This window comes from Pieris napi, chromosome 5, assembly GCF_905475465.1.
Source record: "Pieris napi chromosome 5, ilPieNapi1.2, whole genome shotgun sequence".
NCBI classification, from domain to species: domain Eukaryota; kingdom Metazoa; phylum Arthropoda; class Insecta; order Lepidoptera; family Pieridae; genus Pieris; species Pieris napi.
In genome coordinates, this window is record NC_062238.1 from 1,331,536 (window position 1) to 1,357,175 (window position 25,640).

At 35.7% G+C, this 25,640-nt stretch overlaps 2 protein-coding genes and 5 long non-coding RNA genes across 7 annotated transcripts; 3 read left to right on the plus strand and 4 right to left on the minus strand.

Moving 5' to 3' along the window:
• Positions 1–5,278, minus strand: LOC125049523. Its single transcript, XM_047648871.1, has 2 exons — positions 4,216–5,278; positions 1–893 (listed from the first exon to the last, which is right to left on the minus strand). Exons 1-2 carry the CDS (start codon positions 5,161–5,163, stop codon positions 585–587), a joined length of 1,257 nt encoding a protein of 418 aa, XP_047504827.1. The 5' UTR covers positions 5,164–5,278; the 3' UTR covers positions 1–584.
• A 250-nt stretch (positions 5,279–5,528) lies between these two features.
• On the plus strand, positions 5,529–6,945 carry LOC125049527. The gene is made up of 2 exons (XR_007117018.1): positions 5,529–5,953; positions 6,117–6,945. It is a non-coding gene; the product is annotated as an uncharacterized LOC125049527 (long non-coding RNA).
• Positions 6,946–7,943: 998 nt separating this feature from the next.
• LOC125049528 lies at positions 7,944–9,360 on the plus strand. Its single transcript, XR_007117019.1, has 2 exons — positions 7,944–8,368; positions 8,532–9,360. It is a non-coding gene; the product is annotated as an uncharacterized LOC125049528 (long non-coding RNA).
• Positions 9,361–10,550: 1,190 nt separating this feature from the next.
• LOC125049530 lies at positions 10,551–11,905 on the minus strand. Its single transcript, XR_007117021.1, has 2 exons — positions 11,490–11,905; positions 10,551–11,336 (listed from the first exon to the last, which is right to left on the minus strand). It is a non-coding gene; the product is annotated as an uncharacterized LOC125049530 (long non-coding RNA).
• Positions 11,906–13,061: 1,156 nt separating this feature from the next.
• Positions 13,062–14,253, minus strand: LOC125049529. The gene is made up of 2 exons (XR_007117020.1): positions 13,994–14,253; positions 13,062–13,840 (listed from the first exon to the last, which is right to left on the minus strand). It is a non-coding gene; the product is annotated as an uncharacterized LOC125049529 (long non-coding RNA).
• A 2,907-nt stretch (positions 14,254–17,160) lies between these two features.
• Positions 17,161–24,882, minus strand: LOC125049522 (programmed cell death 6-interacting protein). The gene is made up of 8 exons (XM_047648870.1): positions 24,650–24,882; positions 24,445–24,563; positions 23,918–24,324; positions 23,145–23,246; positions 21,967–22,803; positions 18,598–18,960; positions 18,323–18,481; positions 17,161–18,037 (listed from the first exon to the last, which is right to left on the minus strand). The coding sequence occupies exons 1-8, from the start codon at positions 24,847–24,849 to the stop codon at positions 17,741–17,743; spliced, it is 2,484 nt and encodes an 827-aa protein (XP_047504826.1). The 5' UTR covers positions 24,850–24,882; the 3' UTR covers positions 17,161–17,740.
• Positions 20,236–21,172, plus strand: LOC125049531. The gene is made up of 2 exons (XR_007117022.1): positions 20,236–20,833; positions 21,034–21,172. It is a non-coding gene; the product is annotated as an uncharacterized LOC125049531 (long non-coding RNA).
• Positions 24,883–25,640: the final 758 nt, after the last annotated feature.

Genomic DNA, 25,640 nt, shown 5'->3' on the forward strand with positions numbered 1-25,640 from the left:
TAAGAATATAAAATATAATTTATTATATAATAATTATTTATAAATTAACCATTTTTTAATTAATTATTTGCTTTTATTAAAATAATTCATGTTAGGTACAGAATATAAATGTTACTAATACCAGATAAAATTGAGCCTGAACCATTACTTGGGTCATATTAAGACTCACATTGAGACAAAAAAAAAGTTAATTTTTCAGTAACCTGTAAGATGTCTGCTCCATATTTTCCACAGACAAGATGTAAAAATAGAACTTGCCATTATTAGAGCACCTGTACAATCCCATGTTTAGGTGATGGGCTACCCACTAACAGAATTGTTTAAGTTATTTTTCATTATTTTGTAAATAAGAATAACATACATATTATGCCAAAGCCTATTTATTACCTAGGCATTGAGTCCTGTATTAGAAAAAGCTCAAACTGTTCAACAGTTGTAGCACCTACCACAGATTAAACACACCTAATTCTAGTAATTTCTTAAAATAATTTTAATTGATTCAAAACATTTGTGAGCGAGTCAACACAATAAAATTTAACATTTTTAACTCAATATTCTATATAAATTGAAAGTATCAGTCGCGATTACTGTGGGTAGGGGTTGTATCCGGCAGATGGCGCGTGCGGGTAGCCAGGTGGTGGCGGGTACTGGTAGGGCGGGTACTGGTAGGGCTGGTACTGCTGTGGTGGTGGCGCAGCTCTCATGTGATGGGGGTAGGGTAGCGTAGCGTACGGGTTGTACATGGCCGGCATGGGGGCGTACACTGGGTACGGCGCAGCTGGAGCACCATACGGGAGCGGCATGCCCTGAGGCTGGGCGGGGTATGGTAGTGTACTGACTGAGGGCGTGGGCGGAGGGGGCCGAGGAGGTGCTTCTTTCTTTGTAACCGTCGGCTGGAATAATTAAAAGTTAATTTATATATGTAGTCAGGTGTAGATTTACTACTACTTTACTACTGATTGGAATTTTAACAAACCCTCAGAATTAACGTTTTATTTTATTAAACACTCACTTAATACGGCAGTACACACAATTTACATAAGGAAACCGTTTAGGTAAGTATATCCAATGTGTCACAACTATTTACTCATAGCTAATTCTAAAAAAACAAAACAATAAGTATATTTCTATGTAAGCTACCTCAGTACCTACCTACCTCTCTCCCTATTTACCGAAATTAACACTTTTATTAAAGATGACAAAAAAAACTTAAAAATAAACAGCTGCAATCTATTTTAAAGATTTACCTACTACTACAACATACCACATTTATATTTAATGGTCTAAATCTCTACTTGTTACAAGAATATAACAATTTACATTGACATACATGTGAAAAGATAAAAAAAAAAATAAGTTTAATTTTAAAAAATAATCTAAGATGCTTATATGCTACCTGAAAAAAAAAACATCTTCGACACCGTATCTACGAGGGGGTCTACGAATCCTACTAATTCTGTCTGTTTGTTGATCAGACGTTAACTCCCTGTAGACTACATTATCTTGAATCGGTCCCCCGGGCGTGGACACTGCTGACACGGTGACGGCGGTGATAGCTTCCTGACGTGACGTATTGCCATCTGGGCTGCTCATTTCATTGTGGGATGCTCTTTGATTACGAACCGTTTTAGGTGACGTCAACATATCAGCTGTGGCAGACGACGCTGTCATAGAATCGGGGTCTCGTTCTGGGCTCTCTGATGTTGGAAAAGCTAATGAACTTCGGGACTTAGGTTTTGGATTAACATGTGAAGGTTGACGATTTATGTTCCCTGTATTACTATCAACTACTTTGGCCTTTCTAAACCTTAATTGATCGATATGTCTTTGTACTTCGGTTCCGAGAACAGATTTAACTTTGTAGTCAGTGGTTCCTAACCTATCCGTCAGCTGGCCTGCTAGCCACTTGTCCCGAGAGCGGTAGTCGCGGTACCACACCGGGTCACCGGGTGTAAGTTGACGCCGCGCTCCCCCCGCAAACTCCTCACTGCGAGCTTGGTGCGATTGAACTCTCGTCTCGCGTGAAGGCTTTAAGGCATCTAAACGCATACGTAAATCCCTGCCCAACAGAATTTTAGCAGGACTCTCTCCTGTAGTGTAATGCTCCGTATTTCTATAGGCTAATAAAAATCGAGAAAGTGCTATGTCCGGGTCTAGTTTTTGATTAACCGCTTTTTTTATGACTCTCTTACATATCTTAACTGCGTTTTCCGCTGCTCCATTTGAAGCCGGATGATACGGGGCTGAGAAAATATGCTCAATTTTATTTCTTTTCATGAACAATTCAAATTCCTTACTAGTGAAAGGTGGACCGTTGTCACTAACCACTTGTTTTACTAAACCAAAGCGAGCAAAATTATCTCTAAGAACAGCAATTACAGAATCTGCTTTTGTGCTTTTCATTCTGATTGCTTCAATCCATTTAGAGCAAGAATCTACTATTATAAAATAAGTTACACCGGAAATAGGTCCCAAAAAATCTATGTGAATTCTGGACCAAGGTCTACTTGGCCATGGCCAGGCCTGTGGCGTGTGTGAAGGTGGAGCATTTGCGACCGCACCGCACACTTCACAAGACTGACATATTGCTTGAATACTTTCATCTACCCCAGGCCACCAGACATAGCTTCTTGCTAACGACTTAGTTTTAACAATACCCATATGGGTATCATGCAATTCTACTAATACTTTATTCCTACATGAAGCTGGAATGACTAACCTATGGCCCCATAAAATACAACCTAGTTCGGTGTAAAGTTCATTTTTTCTATTAAAATATGGTTTTAATTCTTTGATTTCATTTCCTACCGGCCAACCATCTCTAATATAAGTTAACACTCTTGATAATATCGGGTCAGACAAGGTTTCTTTTTTTAAAACTGAGTAGTCCAGAAGAAGAGCCTCTGTCGCAAAATGCAGATATGTTTGCTCTGGCAAAGTATCTTCACCTATCTCTTTATGTGCTGTAATTAATCGCGATAGTGCATCTGCTGTGTTTTTGTCGGTTTTAATATACTCAATATTAAAATCATATGCTGATAACTTGATAGCCCATCTTTGCAACCTACTCGCTGCTGTACAAGGTACTGCTGAATTCGGACCGAAAATGCTTACTAGTGGTTTATGATCTGTTTTTAATGTAAACTTCCGACCATATAAGTATTGATGGAATTTATCAACAGCAAATATAATAGCGAGGGCTTCCTTATGTATTTGGCTGTAGTGTCTCTCCGCAGGAGTGAGTGAGCGCGAGGCATAGGCCACGACCCGCTCCGAACCGTTAGGCGCGCGCGACGCTAACACACAGCCCACGCCATACGAACTTGCGTCACAGGTCACTATGGACTCTGCAGATATATCAAAATGCACTAGAACTACATAACAATTTCTTTACTTTGTTAAATGCTAAACTACTCTCCTTAGACCAAATAAACTGTTTACCTGCCTTTAATAGCTCATATAAAGGAGCCAGATGAGTGCTCAAATTTTTTATGAATTTTCCATAGAAATTAACCATTCCTAAAAACGATTTTAACTCAGATACGTTCTTTGGATAAACCATACCTACAATTGCTTTTACTTTGTCTGGGTCCACTCTTATACCATCTTTATCTATAATGTATCCTAAGTACTTAACTTCGGAAGCCAAAAAATTACATTTGTTTTTCTTAATTTTTAACCCGTTGTTTTGCAAAATACTAAAGACTTTCTCTATTGTTTCCAAATGACTTTTAAAATACCTACTTTTTAGCAATATATCGTCGTAGAACGTAATCACATCTGGAATATCTTTGAACAAATTTGCCATAAATTTTTGAAATATTCCTGGACTTGAAGCTAAGCCATATACTAAGCGATTATATTTAAAAAGCCCCTTATGTGTATTGATTACAGTGTACGCTTTTGATTCTGAATCTAGTTCAAGTTGATTATAAGCCTGCGATAAATCAATTTTTGTGAAGTATTGGTACAGCCATTGTCGATAACATAAAGGTCCAAAACTTTACATATGTTGCCATATTTTACACTGATTTCTAAATATCCTAATGGTTCAATGGTAGCCCCGTCATAAAACTTTAATTTTAACCTGCATGACCTTAACTTTAATTTGTTAAAGTATTTTAAAAATGTACTTTTACTAATACAGGATAAAGCGGACCCAGTATCTATTTCCATATTCAACAATGTATCGTTCACTAACAAGGAAATACACACCGGTTTGTACTTAGCTAAGGACATCTGATAGATCGGCTCCTCATCCGTGTAGTCTACTTCCTCTTGCTGGCGCACCTCGCTCGCCGGCGCCGCTTTGGCCACCGGTCCAGCCTCGCATCCGGCGGCTCCCTGCAGCCAGTAGGTGTCGGCGGGGGCTCCTTGTCCGGCCCCGCGCCCGGCGCCACGTGATCGACCGCCACGCTTCCCGCGCCACCCGCGCGATCTGCCACTGTACCCGTAGCTGTTCATCACGCCCTCACCGCGTGCCCCAGTCTTCTCTCGTCCCGTACACATACGACGGAGATGGCCTGTCGTTTTGCAGAGGCTGCACACAAAATTTTTGTAGACACAATCTTCCCAGCGATGATTTGTGTCCCCACATGCTTTACACTCACGTATTTGCATTTTATTTACTTGCTCCACAATGAGTGAACGATCCACAACGCCCGCGTCACGTTCCGCCGCCTCAAGGTTTATCGCGAGCGACACGGCTTTTTTATAACAAAGATTCTCCTCGGCAAACAGCCTCTGTCTTGTTGATTCACTTTTAAGCCCGTACACAAATTGATCTCTAATATTATCTTCTAGTGTTGTTGAGAAATCACAAAACCGTGATAATTTTTTTAAGTCCGCCACGTAGTCGGCAATCGATTCGTTTTCTTGCTGCCTTCTTTGACGAAATCTGTAACGCTCCGCTAATATTGAAGGTTTCGGCTGCAAATGCGTTTCCATTAAATTCACAACTTCTTTGAAAGTTAGACTCGAAGGTTTCTTCGGACTGGCCAACGTAGATAGCAAGTCGTAGCTATCTTCCCCCATTACCGCTATAAGCGTGGGTAATTTGACGCCATCTTCTATTCTATTTGCCACAAAATACATCTCCACCCGTTCAACATATGCCGACCAATTGCCGTTTTTAACGTCAAATGCACTAATTTGACCAATCATTATAATTTCTCAACACAGTTTAATTAATTTTCAAATTTATGTGAATTTTTTATCCTCGTCGCCACTGATAAATCAAAGACACGTGCACTCTGCAAACGTTTATTCAAGACTGACGCTCAGGGTGAGATCTATAGTCCGCACTTGGACTTTGCTCAGACTTACCTTACGAAAAACTTTGCCTAGTGTACACTAAGGTTAAACTATGATTTCGTATTTATAGACATTTTAACGGTGAGATTAAGCTAAGCCCAAGCTAAGACAGCAAATGTCAAAATACAAATTGATGTTTCAGTTCATGCAATACTTTGTTTATTATCCTTTAAAAAAGTAAACAATAACAAATATTTAAACATCTAAAACGGTACACATATATCTTCAATTTATTGTTATTTATGTATTCATTTATTTTATTATTGCAATAACTAGAAATTTACGAGTAACCTTTAGAAAATGTATTAATTATTTAAAGATGACAATAATTTTGTTACGTAGAACGGATCGCATTGTTTTGACAACAGCAACAGAGCACTTGTATCAAATATCAACAATTGAAAATTTTGCCTAAAGTGTTGTATATGTTCGGAACGAATACAACCAAAATCCTTCCATCCTGTACGGTGAGAATGAATTCAAAAGAAGGAACCGTATTTTGAAACACACGGTATTAAATGTGATCCTGCCACTGATCATTACAAACTTGCAACCTTATAACAACAGAGGATCGCCAAACCTACCGCAATTGCAAATACTTTTTGCATTAAGGCATAAAAATGCAACTGGATGTTTTCAGGTAATATTGTATTCATAAATATGTATGGTTTTTCGATTTGAATATTATAGGTACCTATGTATTCTCAAATGATTTTAAATACATTATATGTTGAAGACATTTGTCTTCTGACTTTCAGAAACATAACATATATGTAACTAATAATAATTCATTGACATTACAGATGGTGTGTGGTGATCTGAACAGAATAAGCCAATCTACAGTCTGTTTAATTATAAATAAAGTCTCTGCAGAGTTGAGTAAATTACTTCCTAGATTTGTAAATTTTCCAAGAAATATGAACACAGCCAAAAGGAAGTTTGAAGAATTAATAAGATCTAATACTCACCATGACCTAAACAGTATAATCAGAGCTATTGACTGCACCCATATAAAAATTAATAGACCCAAAGGTATCGCTCACTCTGAAGCATACAGAAATAAAAAAGGGTAATTTTCTGTAAATGTGCAAGCAATAATAGGGCCTGATATGGAAATATTTGATATAGTGACCAGGTGGCCTGGCAGTTCACACGACAGCAGGATATTTAGAAACTGCCAGGCGTATGCAAGGCTGCTAAATGGTGAACTAGAAGGAGTTTTAGTAGGTGACAGCGGTTATCCGGCACTTAACTTCATGTTAACAACACTTTTATATCCAACGACAAGAGCTGACAATAATTATAATTATTCTCAAATAAGAACTAGGCATATTGTTGAAAGGGTTTTCGGAGTGTAGAAAAGGAAATTTCCATGTTTACAGCTAGGACTACAGTCAAAATTGACAAAATATACTAGTTATATATAATTATAGCTTGTGCTGTATTGCATAATATAGGTATATAGAGTCATAAGCATCCCCTATGCTTATGATGATGGTGATCTTGCTGACAGCAGAAGTTGAGTAACACAGAAACAATGAAAGATCTCCTACAGGTCTAGCATTCCGGCAATCTGTGATTGCACAATTTAACTAGGTAATTTGTTCGGTAATAAAGAATATCAAAACAAAACTTGTTTCATTTTAAACATTTATTTTCTGATTCTTTTTTTGAGTGTAATACATATTTCTAATACTAATTTATATTTTTGTTGAAGAAATTCTATTTCTAACAGATTTTTTAATTTTATATGTTCCACTCCTATCTCAAATTTTTTAGGGTAGTCAGGTAATAAATGGTAGAAGATTCAGGGAAACGAAAATAACAGATGTGAAGCGAGAGTCATCGGTTAGGTTATAGTTTGAATTTCGTTGTCACTATAATATGCCAGGGCTGCCAGGTGACAGATACGATATCACACCAGTTATTTATAAGATCTCTCAAAAATGGGGTTGAACACTTATATAAATAATGTAAATAAACAACAATAGATACCATAATAATGTATAATTATTTTATTTCATGCATTTCATAGGTATTTATCAAGATCATTTAAAATTTCTTTGAATTCAAATTCTATTTTTCCCAAAGTCTATGGAACTCTGATACCAAATGGCAACACCGTTCATTAAAAACCGACAAAAATAAAAAGTCCAGTAAAAGATATGATGGTAGAGCAAATTTTAGGCCATTATTTTTGTTAGGCTTATAGTCAAAGTTTTTGGTAAGTCGTCGATTTCGTGGACTTGAGATTAAGCTAAGCCAACACTAGGGAGGGATTCGCAGTTTGCTCTATAAATACCGACTGTGTCTTAGCTCGATAGTTAAGTCAGAGTAAAGTCCAAGTGCGGACTATAGATCTCACCCTCAGTGTTGCCCACTTAGGGTGAGATCTATAGTCCGCACTTGGACTTTGCTCAGACTTACCTTACGAAAAACTTTGCCTAGTGTACACTAAGGTTAAACTATGATTTCGTATTTATAGACATTTTAACGGTGAGATTAAGCTAATCCCAAGCTAAGACAGCAAATGTCAAAATACAAATTGATGTTTCAGTTCATGCAATACTTTGTTTATTATCCTTTAAAAAAGTAAACAATAACAAATATTTAAACATCTAAAACGGTACACATATATCTTCAATTTATTGTTATTTATGTATTCATTTATTTTATTATTGCAATAACTAGAAATTTACGAGTAACCTTTAGAAAATGTATTAATTATTTAAAGATGACAATAATTTTGTTACGTAGAACGGATCGCATTGTTTTGACAACAGCAACAGAGCACTTGTATCAAATATCAACAATTGAAAATTTTGCCTAAAGTGTTGTATATGTTCGGAACGAATACAACCAAAATCCTTCCATCCTGTACGGTGAGAATGAATTCAAAAGAAGGAACCGTATTTTGAAACACACGGTATTAAATGTGATCCTGCCACTGATCATTACAAACTTGCAACCTTATAACAACAGAGGATCGCCAAACCTACCGCAATTGCAAATACTTTTTGCATTAAGGCATAAAAATGCAACTGGATGTTTTCAGGTAATATTGTGTTCATAAATATGTATGGTTTTTCGATTTGAATATTATAGGTACCTATGTATTCTCAAATGATTTTAAATACATTATATGTTGAAGACATTTGTCTTCTGACTTTCAGAAACATAACATATATGTAACTAATAATAATTCATTGACATTACAGATGGTGTGTGGTGATCTGAACAGAATAAGCCAATCTACAGTCTGTTTAATTATAAATAAAGTCTCTGCAGAGTTGAGTAAATTACTTCCTAGATTTGTAAATTTTCCAAGAAATATGAACACAGCCAAAAGGAAGTTTGAAGAATTAATAAGATCTAATACTCACCATGACCTAAACAGTATAATCAGAGCTATTGACTGCACCCATATAAAAATTAATAGACCCAAAGGTATCGCTCACTCTGAAGCATACAGAAATAAAAAAGGGTAATTTTCTGTAAATGTGCAAGCAATAATAGGGCCTGATATGGAAATATTTGATATAGTGACCAGGTGGCCTGGCAGTTCACACGACAGCAGGATATTTAGAAACTGCCAGGCGTATGCAAGGCTGCTAAATGGTGAACTAGAAGGAGTTTTAGTAGGTGACAGCGGTTATCCGGCACTTAACTTCATGTTAACAACACTTTTATATCCAACGACAAGAGCTGACAATAATTATAATTATTCTCAAATAAGAACTAGGCATATTGTTGAAAGGGTTTTCGGAGTGTAGAAAAGGAAATTTCCATGTTTACAGCTAGGACTACAGTCAAAATTGACAAAATATACTAGTTATATATAATTATAGCTTGTGCTGTATTGCATAATATAGGTATATAGAGTCATAAGCATCCCCTATGCTTATGATGATGGTGATCTTGCTGACAGCAGAAGTTGAGTAACACAGAAACAATGAAAGATCTCCTACAGGTCTAGCATTCCGGCAATCTGTGATTGCACAATTTAACTAGGTAATTTGTTCGGTAATAAAGAATATCAAAACAAAACTTGTTTCATTTTAAACATTTATTTTCTGATTCTTTTTTTGAGTGTAATACATATTTCTAATACTAATTTATATTTTTGTTGAAGAAATTCTATTTCTAACAGATTTTTTAATTTTATATGTTCCACTCCTATCTCAAATTTTTTAGGGTAGTCAGGTAATAAATGGTAGAAGATTCAGGGAAACGAAAATAACAGATGTGAAGCGAGTCTTCGGTTAGGTTATAGTTTGAATTTCGTTGTCACTATAATATGCCAGGGCTGCCAGGTGACAGATACGATATCACACCAGTTATTTATAAGATCTCTCAAAAATGGGGTTGAACACTTATATAAATAATGTAAATAAACAACAATAGATACCATAATAATGTATAATTATTTTATTTCATGCATTTCATAGGTATTTATCAAGATCATTTAAAATTTCTTTGAATTCAAATTCTATTTTTCCCAAAGTCTATGGAACTCCGATACAAAATGGCACTTTGCTCTGACTTAACTATCGAGTTAAGACACAGTCGGTATTTATAGAGCAAACTGCGAATCTCTCCGAGTGTTGGCTTAGCTTAATCCCAAGTCCACGAAATCGACGACTTACCAAAAACTTTGACTATAAGCCTAACAAAAATAATGGCCTAAAATTTGCTTTACCATCATATCTTTTACTGGACTTTTTATTTTTGTCGGTTTTTAATGAACGGTGTTGCCATTTTGTATCGGAGTTCCATAGACTTTGGGAAAAATAGAATTTGAATTCAAAGAAATTATAAATGATCTTGATAAATACCTATGAAATGCATGAATTAAAATAATTACACATTATTATGGTATTTATTGTTGTTTATTTATATTATTTATGTAATTGTTCAAACCCCATTTTTGAGAAATCTTAAAATAACTGGTGTGATTTTGTATGTCACCTGGCAGCCCTGGCATATTATAGTGACAACGAAATTCAAACTATAACCTAACCGATGTCTCTCGCTTCACATCTGTTATTTTCGTTTCCCTGAATCTTCTACCATTTATTACCTGACTACCCTAAAAAATTTGAGTTAGGAGTGGAACATATGAAATTAAAAAAATCTGTTAGAAATAGAATTTCTTCAACAAAAATATAAATTAGTATTAGAAATATGTATTACACTTAAAAAAAGAATCAGAAAATAAATGATTAAAATGAAACAAGTTTTGTTTTGATATTCTTTATTACCAAACAAATTACCTAGTTAAATTGAGCAATCACAGATTGCCGGAATGCTAGACCTGTAGGAGATCTTTCATTGTTTCTGTGTTACTCAACTTCTGCTGTCAGCAAGATCACCATCATCATAAGCATCCCCTCTCTGTATATGTACCTATATTATGCAATACAGCACAAGCTATAATTATATATAACTAGTATTTGTCAATTTTGACTGTAGTCCTAGCTGTAACCATGGAAATTTCCTTTTTCACACTCCGAAAAATCTTTAAAAAATATGCCTAGTTCTTATTTGAGAATAATTATAAATATTGTCAGCTCTTGTCATTGGATTTAAAAGTGTTGTTAACATGAAGTTAAGTGCTGGATAACCGCTGTCACCTACTAAAACAGGCATTTTCTAAATATCCTGCTGTTGTGTGAACTGCCAGGCCACCTAGTCACTATAGCAAATATTTCCATATCAGGCTCTATTATTGCTTGCACATTTACAGAAAAATACCCTTTTTTATTTCTGTATGCTTCAGAGTGAGCGATACCTTTGGGTCTATTAATTTTTATATGGGTGCAGTCAATAGCTCCGATTATACTGTTTAGGCCATGGTGAGTATTAGATCTTCCTAATTCTTCAAACTTCGTTTTGGCTGTGTTCATATTTCTTGGAAAATTTACAAATCTAGGAAGTAATTTACTCAACTCTGCAGAGACTTTATTTATAATTAAACAGACTGTAGATTGGCTTATGCTGGCTTTCAGATCACCACACACCATCTGTAATGTCAATAAATTATTATTAGTCACATATATGTTATGTTTCTGAAATTCAGAAGACAAAAGTCTTCAACATATGTATTTAAAATCATTTGAGAAGAGGTATAATATATCAAATTGAAAAACCATACATATTTATGAACACAATATTACCTGAAAACATCCAGTTGCATTTTTATGCCTTAATGCAATAAGTATTTGCAATTGCGGTAGGTTTGGCGATCCTCTGTTGTTATGAGGTTGCAAGTTTGTAATGATCAGCGGCAGGATCACATTTAATACCGTGTGTTTCAAAATACGGTTCCTTCTTTTGAATTCATTCTCACCGTACAGGATGGAAGGATTTTGGTTGGAAACAGAAACAGAAAAGAGAAAAAGTGGTTTAAAATTTTCAATTGTTGATAGTTTATACAAGTGCTCTGTTGCTGTTGTCAAAACATTGCGATCCGTTCTACGTAATAAAATTATTGTCATCTTTAAATAATTAATACATTTTCTAAAGGTTACTCGTAAATTTCTAGTTATTGCAATAATAAAATAAATGAATACATAAATAACAATAAATTGAAGATATATGTGTACCGTTTTAGATGTTTAAATATTTGTTATTGTTTACTTTTTTAAAGGATAATAAACAAAGTATTGCATGAAATGAAACATCAATTTGTATTTTGACATTTTCTGTCTTAGCTTGGGCTTAGCTTAATCTCACCGTTAAAATGTCTATAAATACGAAATCATAGTTTAACCTTAGTGTACACTAAGCAAAGTTTTTCGTAAGGTAAGTCTGAGCAAAGTCCAAGTGCGCACTATAGATCTCACCCTAAGTTTAAACTATGATTTAGTATATTTATAGACATTTTAACGGTGAGATTAAGCTAAGCTCAAGCTAAGACAGAAATTGATGTTTCATTTCATGCAATACCTTCTTTATTATCCTTTAAAAAAGTAAAGAATGGTTGTAGTTAAGTCTGAGCAAAGTCTCACCCTTAGGGTGAGATCTATAGTGCGCACTTAGACTTTGCTCTGACTTAACTATCGAGTTAAGACACAGTCGGTATTTATAGAGCAAACTGCGAATCTCTCCGAGTGTTGGCTTAGCTTAATCCCAAGTCCACGAAATCGACGACTTACCAAAAACTTTGACTATAAGCCTAACAAAAATAATGGCCTAAAATTTGCTTTACCATCATATCTTTTACTGGACTTTTTATTTTTGTCGGTTTTTAATGAACGGTGTTGCCATTTTGTATCGGAGTTCCCATAGACTTTGGGAAAATAGAATTTGAATTCAAAGAAATTATAAATGATCTTGATAAATACCTATGAAATGCATAAATTAAAATAATTACACATTATTATGGTATTTATTGTTGTTTATTTATATTATTTATGTAATTGTTCAAACCCCATTTTTGAGAAATCTTAAAAATAACTGGTGTGATTTTGTATGTCACCTGGCAGCCCTGGCATATTATAGTGACAACGAAATTCAAACTATAACCTAACCGATGTCTCTCGCTTCACACCTGTTATTTGCGTTTCCCTGAATCTTCTACCATTTATTACCTGACTACCCTAAAAAATTTGAGATAGGAGTGGAACATATGAAATTAAAAAATCTGTTAGAAATAGAATTTCTTCAACAAAAATATAAATTAGTATTAGAAATATGTATTACACTTAAAAAAAGAATCAGAAAATAAATGATTAAAATGAAACAAGTTTTGTTTTGATATTCTTTATTACCAAACAAATTACCTAGTTAAATTGTGCAATCACAGATTGCCGGAATGCTAGACCTGTAGGAGATCTTTCATTGTTTCTGTGTTACTCAACTTCTGCTGTCAGCAAGATCACCATCATCATAAGCATCCCCTCTCTGTATACCTATATTATGCAATACAGCACAAGCTATAATTATATATAACCAGTATTTGTCAATTTTGACTGTAGTCCTAGCTGTAAACATGGAAATTTCCTTTTTCACACTCCGAAAAACCCTTAAAAAATATGCCTAGTTCTTATTTGAGAATAATTATAAATATTGTCAGCTCTTGTCATTGGATTTAAAAGTGTTGTTAACATGAAGTTAAGTGCTGGATAACCGCTGTCACCTACTTAAACAGGCATTTTCTAAATATCCTGCTGTTGTGTGAACTGCCAGGCCACCTAGTCACTATAGCAAATATTTCCATATCAGGCCCTATTATTGCTTGCACATTTACAGAAAAATACCCTTTTTTATTTCTGTATGCTTCAGAGTGAGCAATACCTTTGGGTCTATTAATTTTTATATGGGTGCAGTCAATAGCTCAGATTATACTGTTTAGGCCATGGTGAGTATTAGATCTTCCTAATTCTTCAAACTTTGTTTTGGCTATGTTCATATTTCTTGGAAAATTTACAAATCTAGGAAGTAATTTACTCAACTCTGCAGAGACTTTATTTATAATTAAACAGACTGTAGATTGGCTTATGCTGTTCAGATCACCACACACCATCTGTAATGTCAATAAATTATTATTAGTCACATATATGTTATGTTTCTGAAAGTCAGAAGACAAAAGTCTTCAACATATGTATTTAAAATCATTTGAGAAGAGGTATAATATATCAAATTGAAAAACCATACATATTTATGAACACAATATTACCTGAAAACATCCAGTTGCATTTTTATGCCTTAATGCAATAAGTATCTGCAATTGCGGTAGGTTTGGCGATCCTCTGTTGTTATAAGGTTGCAAGTTTGTAATGATCAGCGTCAGGATCACATTTAATACCGTGTGTTTCAAAATACGGTTCCTTCTTTTGAATTCATTCTCACCGTACAGGATGGAAGGATTTTGGTTTTATTAGTTCCGAACATATACAACACTTATAAGCTCATACAAACAGAAAAGAGAAAAGTGGTTTAAAATTTTCAATTGTTGGTAGTTGATACAAGTGCTCTGTTGCTGTTGTCAAAACATTGCGATCCGTTCTACGTAATAAAATTATTGTCATCTTTAAATAATTAATACATTTCCTAAAGGTTACTCGTAAATTTCTAGTTATTGCAATAATAAAATAAATGAATACATAAATAACAATAAATTGAAGATATATGTGTACCGTTTTAGATGTTTAAATATTTGTTATTGTTTACTTTTTTAAAGAATAATAAACAAAGTATTGCATGAAATGAAACATCAATTTGTATTTTGACATTTTCTGTCTTAGCTTGGGCTTAGCTTAATCTCACCGTTAAAATGTCTATAAATACGAAATCATAGTTTAACCTTAGTGTACACTAAGCAAAGTTTTTCGTAAGGTAAGTCTGAGCAAAGTCCAAGTGCGCACTATAGATCTCACCCTAAGTACAGCAAGGAGCATTCACCCGCTCCCAAGTATTAAAGTTTTCCTTATTATACAGTGAATCAAGCTTTAGATTGTTTATTTAATAAATAGTTAATGTGACCAATGCTGTATTATTTGAAAAAGAATTGTTTTGAACAAATTTTAAAGTTCAATTGATTCTTTTTAAGAGAACTAACTTTATTCAAATAACTTTTTATATTTCTAATATAAAATTTTGTACACACAATGCCATATCCAAAAAATATCTTAAGTATTATAATACCAAATATATTGCTTCTACTTCTTTTTATGTTTATTTTGGAAATTACATGAGATAAATGTAGGTACAATAATATAGTTTGTCCAAAACATCAAATACTGATTTAATATTGTAATGAAAGATAAATACTTAACCCTTTACTGCGTGATTTTATTGTTTTCAAGCCAAAAAAATATGTTACGTAAAAAAATAAATAAAAAGACACGTATTTTATCAAATTACAATTTATTAAAAAATACGTAAGAAAATCAGGTTTTTCCACTTTGGTTTAAATGTGGCACAATGAGCAGAAATTGCAATAAAAAGTATTAAGTAGTATGAAACAGCAGGAAACAATTCCTCTTCTCATTCAAGCATAAGTTGACTTGACATTTCCTGCATAGCACGTGGGATCTACCATTGCACTCAGGCACTATGCAACGCTGCCTGGATGACCAGAAGCTGGATCACTTCTGGGCAAGACGAATATCCTGAGATGGCACTATTGCAATAGCTCCTCTGGACTTCTCTTGAATTGTATTTTCGATAAGATTGGAGGATGGCCGTCCGCGTTGGGCGACTGCGCTGGGTTTATTGGTCATAGTGAGGGCTTCGCCACAGCTACTTTGAAATTAAGGGGCAACCATGCATCAGCGTCAGCATTTCTGCGTCTATTTAAAAGCCAAGCATTGACTGTCGTCATATCTAAAATATAAACGAATATGCGGTGATAAAATTTGTGTGATCTGATCTGGATCCTGTAATAACCAAGAAGTGCATCTTGAAGGGAAGTGAAAAGTGGCAGTGATGTATTATCAAATGGTTCTTGCAAGCCGGACGACATCATTGCTTGAAGTGCTGATGTTCGGCAAATTGCCATCTACCGTTTCAGAAACATGAGCACCTGTGTATCGCTCAAAACCAGAACTGCCGCTCAAGACAAAGTTCTTGTATCCCTTATGTGGCTTTTTTGAGTGGTACTGTTTCATTGTAGACCTGCTTTTAGTAGGTATTATCTTTTCGTCGACGGCCATATTATATTCCTCTTTCGGAACTGTCAATAGTCGTTCCCTAAGTTGGACAAGAAATCGCCTGAGTTTATGGAGAGGATCATAGCCAACCTGACCCGAATTCCCAAAGGGAATTCGGGTTGAGTTATCATTGAAATGTAAGAAACGTTTAATTTCTTCAAAGCGATTACAGGACATAAACGAATTCACTTTAGGGTGTCCTAATACCGAACTCCAGTAGTCTCTGGTCGAAGGCAGCTGAATAGTGGACATCATCAGGCATATACCAACAAACTGTTCTATATCCACACTGGTAACTAACATTAGCTTTTCGGGGCGTATTTCAACTGGGTCTCTTAGTATTCCATCTGAATGGGTTGTTGTTCATGTAAATTGCATTCAGCCTAAATCATTTATTGTTGTTAAAAATAAATTTTCTATCTCTTTAATTATTAAAAATGTTTTTCATGCGAGAATCGAACCCACTCCCTTACATTGAAATAAAAACCACAGTCCGCAAGTATGACGTTAATGCACGATGTACCAAATATAAACCAACAGTAAAAAGGAATATTTCTGCATGTTTGCTCATATTTAGTCCAGACTTAAAAATAACATTTTCACAGAGTAAAACCATAAAAAAACAGAAAACCTAACCTTGTCCAGATGACTTGCAATATTTTAGCAACGTTACGTATTTTTACTAATAGAAATTGCGATGGTAACTATTTTTAAACTAATTTTGAAAAACACATTCACGCGGGGCACCGGTCGAAATATGTCCTTCTAACTTGCAACTAATTTTTAGCGCAGCTATTCACCCAGAAATGGTGTTCTTAGTATTAAGTATAGAATCGAACGTACCGTTTATGATCCTTCTTGCAGAAAACGAAGATTTATTTATACGACTAGGAAATACTGATCAAAGAACGGTGTGGATCATATTTGTACCAAAATGAAGTAAAGGGTTAAGAATTATAAATTTAACTGTTAGGAGGGTTGGTATTTAGTTTTAGTAAAAATATATGCTTATGACTTCTTTAGCTCGTCTCTTAAAATAATTTTTTTTAATTAAATTTATTATGAAAATCAACTCCTGGACATTTTCCAATTATAAACATGCTATTCTTAAGGACAACCTCTTGTTTAAGGTTGTGTTACAAAACCTTACTATTTTTTCTAGATGGTTTTTAGGATCACAATAAAAAATCAATAAGAATATAAAATATAATTTATTATATAATAATTATGTATAAATTAACCATTTTTTAATTAATTATTTGCTTTCACTAAAATAATTCATGTTTGGTACGGAATATAAATGTTACTAATACCAGATAAAATTGAGCCTGAACCATTACTTGGGTCATATTAAGACTCACATTGAGATAAAAAAAAGTTAATTTTTCAGTAACCTGTAAGATGTCTGCTCCATATTTTCCACAGACAAGATGTAAAAATTGAACTTTCCATTATTAGAGCACCTGTACAATCCTATGTTTAGGTGATGGGCTACCCACTAACAGAATTGTTTAAGTTATTTTTCATTATTTTGTAAATAAGAATAACATACATATTATGCAAAAGCCATATTACCTAGGCATTGAGTCCTGTATTAGAAAAAGCTCAAACTGTTCAACAGTTGTAGCACCTACCACAGATTAAACACACCTAATTCTAGTAATTTCTTAAAATAATTTTAATTGATTCAAAACATTTGTGAGCGAGTCAACACAATAAAATTTAACATTTTTAACTCAATATTCTATATAAATTGAAAGTATCAGTTGCGATTACTGTGGGTAGGGGTTGTATCCGGCAGATGGCGCGTGCGGGTAGCCAGCGGGTGGTGGCGGGTACTGGTAGGGCTGGTACTGCTGTGGTGGTGGCGCAGCTCTCATGTGATGGGGGTAGGGTAGCGTAGCGTACGGGTTGTACATGGCCGGCATGGGGGCGTACACTGGGTACGGCGCAGCTGGAGCACCATACGGGAGCGGCATGCCCTGAGGCTGGGCGGGGTATGGTAGTGTACTGACTGAGGGCGTGGGCGGAGGGGGCCGAGGAGGTGCTTCTTTCTTTGTAACCGTCGGCTGGAATAATTAAAAGTTAATTTATATATGTATATCACAGATCATCTGGTAATATAAGTTTTCTAACTAAATCAACACCTGATTGGAATTTTAACAAACCCTCAGAATTAACGTATTATTTTATTAAATACAACCTCCTCACTTAATACGGCAGTACACACAATTTACATAAGGAAAACGTTTAGGTATATCCAATGTGTCATTACTATTTACTCATAGCTAATTCTCTTAACTTTTTGATTCATATTAAATAGGTTGTGGGTTTGACTAGCTTATCACCATTACCTCTGACACAGCAGCATCAGTATGATGCTGAGGTGCCGCGGGCGCAGATCGTTGGGCGGGACGGGACGCTTCTTGAGTTAGATCCTTGAGCAGCTCTTCCTTCTCCGTCTTACGAGCGAAGCAGAAGTCGGACACTTTGTTTTGGAAAGCCAGGAGCAGCTGTAAATACGGTCAAGATATTTAATAGAAGATCAAAACACACATCAAACATAGTATTTAGACAAAAAATGAATTTGTTTTGTTATTTTTAAATAGTGGAAATATTGGATAGTTACCTGTGTTAGGTCATTGTAGAACTTGACTCCCTCCTGCAGGTTGCCAGTCAACTCCTGATAAGCATCGTGCGCAGCGCACAGTTTGCCTAAAGCCGCGTCCCGACCGCTAGCACCACCGCGGGAGTCCATCAGCGCCGAATGCGCTTGCTGCAACTCCGCTACAAGCCGCTCCTGAGTCTTCAGGGTTTCTGTGACACGACGCTGCAGCGGCGCAAGCGCTGAACCCACGGCCGCTGTCGATATTGCCGGCTCATCCAAGGCTCCGTCTTCCGCCAGAGCGGCTATGAACTTGTCACGCAAGTCTACGGTCGAGTCCTTCAATAAGCTTTCGATCTCATCGCGTTCCGCCTTCAATGCTTCAACCTAAACAGCATTCGTTGAAAATTAGAAAGAACTTAGACACAAAGGGATACCCTTCCAGAACAGTGAAAATATCCATCATCATCATCATAAGAATCATCTATTGATAACTAATAAAATAAAAGGAGTTATTGTTGTTTAGTTAGTAGTAGTCAAGTTATTTTGATGAAAATCGGACTGTTCTCCTAAGTTGGAGTTACTGCATAATCCATCAAACATACATACATTTATTAACTACATATGTACGTAAAATCATAATTTTGTGTATTTCAGTTTTAACAATAACCATTAGACCAGTGCCGATAATTTTTGAAACCAAAAAAAATTACAGTAAGATAAAACCCATTAGAAAAGCAGGGGAACATGATCTAAATGAAAGGAAAAAAAAATTACGTTCGATCTGAGGTCGGGAAGGGGTAGGGGGGGGAGTTTTAAGGGTAAAAAACGGTTTATCTCGATTTCCGGCAAAACTAAAAGTCCTATCGAAGAAAACTAAATGGCAAAGTTGTAGGTAATAAAAAGATCTAAAACTTTTGTATTCACACATTTTTCACATAACCTCAAAATTTATGTGAAAAATTCAAAAAACCAACTTTTTGGTTTTTTATTTCTATCTTTTACAAAAATTTATTTTTTTAAACGAAATTTGGTGAAAACTTACCTTATTATGTCCCAAATATACTGTAATTTATTTGATTAAAAATAATTATTTTTTCACCTTATTTTGAATTAATATCGAAAAAACACCCTAATTTTCAATAGAAAATTCTGACGTCAAAATTTCAGCTTTTTTCAAAAAGTTGGTGTGCTTTCAGTTCGTTGAAATCTCGACTTTGCTATGGTAAAAAAAAATATATATATTACTATAGTAAATCTTCTCAGAAAATGCAAAAAATCGTTTGCAGTAACGCCCAGACCCGTCATCCCCTTCCCCTTAAGGTAAGTTTTCACCAAATTTCGTTTAAAAAAATAAATTTTTGAAAAAGATAGAAATAAAAAACCAAAAAGTTGGTTTTTTGAATTTTTCACATAAATTTTGAGGTTATGTGAAAAATGTGTGAATACAAAAGTTTTAGATCATTTTATTACCTACAACTTTGCCATTTAGTTTTCTTCGATAGGACTTTTAGTTTTGCCGGAAATCGAGATAAACCGTTTTACCCTTAAAACTACCCCCCCTACCCCTTCCCGACCTCAGATCGACCGTAATTTATTTTTCCTTTCATTTTGATCATATTCCCCTGCTTTTCTAATGGGTTTCATCCTACTGTAATTTTTTTCACTTTTTATTATTTTTAAAGGCTATCTGCACTGGTCTACATTGTAAAATTATATTTTATAAAAATAAGTGTGTGTGTTTCTAGTGATCTATGCATTAGATATGTATGCTGTCTTTGGCTTCTGGGGGCCTACCATGAACTTTCTTAAAACAATCCAGTTGAGATGCAGTTGAGTTTAGGTACCTAAAGTCAATAGCATTTTTTCGTACCATGACCGCCTATAAGCTGAAACGTATTTGCATCGCAAGACCGAATGAAAGAACGATAATTTTATTAGAGGTTTCTATTTAAGTTTTGAAATTTAACTGTCAAACTTTCTTTGACAGATGTTTCTATAAAAATAAATAAAATATAAAATTGTTTTCAATAATTCATCAATCATAATAAGCTATAATGTCTTAATATATATATTTATTTGATATATAAAAATACTCTTTGATATATTTTCAACAGTTTTCTGGTGCTATGATAGTTGACACTTATTATTTTTAAACGTTTCCGTCAAATTTTGATAGGAGCTTTCAATATTTTGGTGTTTACAAAATTTCATAAATATAGTTTTACAAATTGTTTCACTTATAAAATAATATGATGGGGTAAGATTTGTTCACAAATTTGTTGATTAAAAATAAATACCTATACTGAAGTTAATTCCTGATAAAACTCTTTGCAAAAGATATTACAAATCAACTTAATACTCGAAAATCATAATAAAAATTATTTCCTTCAAATTGTACAAATTTAGTTTATATGTTAACTAATACATATAATATAAATAATTACATCTTCTTTACAGCTTAAACCTGACAAACTCGCTGAATTGAGAGAATGAAATATATGAATATATGTTTATATCCAATTGAACATTGCCTGAAGACACCTTTTTCTATCTTGATGGAGTCATCTACTAAATAAAAACTGTTATTATATTATTTCAAATATTCAAATGGCTTAATATTTACACATTATAAATTTGAAAAATACCTATGTTTTTTGAAACAATAAAAAGCAGGGGATAATCATACAATTCATGAACATAATGAGGAAAAATTTAATTATATTAAATATCTACTACTGATATGGCATGCTTATTTATTATAAAATATGATATATTGGGGAATTATGTTTGTGTTAGACATGCCTAAATAATTAATTGAATATTATTGAACAGCTTGTGCAATTATTTTTAGGTACGCTAAAATCCTCAACGAATCAAAGTCGTTAATCTATAGCAAATTATAAACTCGATATCTACGAAGTAGGTAGAAGGGCATTGCCGTCTTGTTTCTCATCTCCGTCGATATTTTAATAATTTTCTAAACTCAAAATACCTCAAATTATCCGAAACAGACTTAGTAGATACATACTATACAGTATGTATGTATACTATATATATTTATAGGTTCTTAACTATTATTTGGACATTTCGATACAAAAAAGTTGGACAAAAAGTAACTCTTTTAGAATCGCTTATTCTGTCATAGTTGGAAGGCGCAACTGTCAAATTTCGGTTCAGCCGAGCGGTCATGGTACGGATTTTCATACAAATTGAACGAACGAAATCTGATAACCGCTAAGGTCACGTGGGAACATAATCTGTCTCGTTTTTTCGATGTCATGGGACGAATTAGCGATGCATCTCAGTTGTAGGTGGTCAATAGGCTCGCAATAAGATATATAAGAGTTCATGGTAGGCCCGATGTTTACATGAAACACGCGTAGTACTTACCGAGTCCATTAGCGTACGTAGTTTGACGAGGGGCTCTCCGTCAGAGGCGGCCGAAGAAGCGGGTGCAGCGGGAACGTCAGCATCGAGAGCCGCCTCCCCCCGGCTCAGCAACTCCATGGCCTCGCGGTGCTGCTGGAACTTCTGCTGCACGATGGCGTCGGCGCGCACCGCGTTGTCGATGATCTGCGTGTACTTGTCGCGGTTGGCGCGGAAGGCCTCCGTGAGCCGCTCGGATGGCGTGCGCGACCATCTCGATCCGAACTGAGCGCGCAGGGCGTCGTCCGCTTCGGACTCTTCCCGCAGCATGCGATCGGCCTCGCCTAAGATGTCGCGGTTCCGCTGCAGCAGCTCCGGCAACTCGGCCATGAGCGAACTCAAGGCCGTGACGCCGCCTCGCTCCTGCACCGCGCGCGCCTTCTCGCGGATGGAATCGGGCAGCGAGCCGGGAGCGGCACTCTCGATGCAGGCGGGTAGATTGAGTGATGCGAGAATGCTATTGAGCAGCTGCGTGGCGTCCCGCAGCTTGTCGACCTCGGCGTAGACGATCTCTCCGCAGCGAGTGGAGCTAGCTTGCATCGCGGTGTGGACGGCCAAAGGCAGCAGGTCGGCGAACAGGTCTCGCGAAGAGGAATCCCAGCGAGATGGCGGCGGGAGTGGTTTGGCCACAGACGCCCGCGGGACCGGCTCCAGTGCGGCGGCTTCCGGTATGCGCTCATGGTAGATAAAGTCGTTGTCGCGGGTGGCCGCCGCCAGACCTCGCGTGGCTGCCCGCGTCACGTCCGCCACTCGTCCGCCACCCCATCCGCTGCCGCTGTTCTTCAATAGATCAATCGCCACCTGCCCCCCACACATATTTGCCATATTATGAGATTTCCACACGTTTATGAAATAAGTTTGTTTGAATTCCATAAAAAGCAAAAACACACATGCCTTTGCTGTCGATTATTTTGCAATCACTTTGGTCTTTTTATATAGTTTAGAAATATCTAAGAAAAGCTCATTTATTTATGCATAAATTATTTTGTCTATATTACACAAAAAGTAACTAGTGAGTAGTGAGTAAATATCTCGGTATTTGTATACCTTGTACTTGTACCAGTAACAACTAAAAATAGCCGCAAGGCTATTGTTAGTTGTTTTAAATACAAAATAAATGTAATATTACTTTGACAATTCACCTGTAATCGGGCAATCTCTTCTCCGACAGATTTATTTTCATGACACACCTTTGCCTGATAATAATGAGTCAGCCCACGAAATGTTGACTGTTTATTTGTCACCTAAAATGAAAATGCTAGATTTACATCATAGAATTTTTGTTCAATTTGAACCTGATTTTTTATTTTGAATCAGGGGTTCGAAATAATAGAATAATTTTAAGTTACTCTATATTTATCACTCGCGTAATACAATAGAATATGAGCGAAATAATAATAATTATGTTAATTGCTATATAATGAGTGCAATCTAACAAGCAGAGAGAGTGCTGGCTATGACGTCACGTCTGGCTATGCTCCCGGGGTGAAACTCCCATGATATAGTTAATTGTAATTATACGAATGACTGCTGTAACAGTAGAAGAGAGTGCCTACGTAGGGCTATACTCTCGGGGCGTGACTCCGACGATGTAGGAAATCGTCATGCTTATAAGTGATTAAACGGTACAGCCAGGGCACGTACATACATAGGAAATTGTTATGCTTGTAAATGATTGTAATGTACGAGCCTTAGCACGTACATAGGGAATAATCACAATTATAAAACTAAGGAAGCCTGAGCGAGCAAAATGTACAGCCTTGGCTCGTACAATTTTTTTCTTCATAATTAATTTATCTTACATTTAGATGTGCAAAAAATACATCTTTAGTTACCATGACCACAAGTGCACAGCACTGAGTCAGAAAGCCTTTCTCTAGAATTTTCTTCAAAACTTATATTATAATAAACTTACTATAGCAATCCAGTCTCGCTCCCACAAAGCCTTGACCCCTTCTTTTTGGAGAGACCGTTGTGCATCAGTGTATAACTCATCACACTGGGCACACACTTTAGCCACCATACTTTCCTTCATCTCATCACGAATGCACTTATAGGCTATTACTTCTTGTGCTTGAGCCAGCATGAGCTGTGATAGTGCATTCAGAGTATCAGGGTTAAGGTCTGGTGTTGTTTCTTGGTGGACTGCCATCATTATGTTCCCCTTAAGGTAGGCAAATACTCCAGCTGCCTGCTGAAGCATTTTAGCTGCTAGTTTTAAGGATTCCTCAGTGTCGAGGGGTTGCTGAGCTGCTATAGAACTCTGCATAGCGCCAATATTGAATAAAATACACATTTTCTCATATGCTATTGAACTGATTGCTGAAACAAAAATACATATTGTTAACAATGTTAAAAATGTTCAATTATATATTTGATCCCAAATAAAGCTTATGACCATCGTTTGTATCAGTAATGATTAAATACTAGTTAACTACTTACTAAGGCTCATTCGCCCACCAAATATCGAACCCTTGTCGAAAGCATCTTTCCATTTAAAAGGAATTTGAACTTCATGTGCTGGGATTTTGCTCTCCAATGACACCAGTTGGTCATAGTAACTGTTAAAAATATAAAATGATATTATAATAGCTACATTATACATTTCAATTCTCACATCAGTGAGTCATACAATAAGTGTAAATACCTGTAAAGAACATCGAGCGAAGACTTCTCAAAAACTTTCCATATAGCATTGGTACGAAGTCGTCCAAGTTCAACGATAGCATCTCCTAGATTTTCACTGCCATTTTTGTTATTGTAATTGGCTTGAATTAAATTTTTGAGTGGTTTTACTATATCAACATCAGAAGATTTTTTAAATGGTACAACCAGTAAGTCGGCCATTTCTGCGACTAACTGCCACAGAAATCAGAATAACTTATAACAGCTGTCATGTTGTTTTTGACATTTAATTATTGCTAAAGTTGATAATTCTACTACTGTCAACCACGAGGTAAACATTTCTCTTTAAATCAAAATGAAGAGAGCAGTCTTCAGTATAAGTAATTTTACTGTTATTATAATGTTAGGTGACTTTTGTATGTCCTTTCCAGTGCAGTTGCATTTCCAGCAGAGCTACGCTCGCCAAAATAGCCCAGGCCAGCAGCGAGATTCCATTAAAAAATTGTATGTCAAATATGTTTTTGATATACGTGAGCCACACTGTAGGTAGTTGTTAAGGGTAATATTCAGAATTAGCCCAGTCATGTTAGGTAAAAAAAGAAGTCAACCTCGGAATGAAAGATAATAAGCTGTAAATTGGTATGAACCTTTGTTTGGTGGTTCTAAATGTTGTCGCAAAAGTCGCAAGTACTATTGTGTCCGCGTCTTAAGATAGTTAAGGTCTAAGGTCATAAAAATCGGGTTTTCGTGAATATCTCGCTTTCTATTGCTTAAATGAGATTTGCCCATAAAAGTTGTAGAATATAAAATTCTCTACAACTTTTGTTTGAACGTTTTTTCCTACGATCAACCGTTTTTGCGGTAGTCACGCTTGACCTTGCATTGGGCCATATATGACTGTACGCGGCGCACTCTTCGCGGTCTACCGTAAAAAGGTTTTTTTTTAATGTTACAGAAGGCAGACGGGCAGGAGGCTCGGAAGCGCGCTCGGCCTTTTAAGAATTGGTACGCTC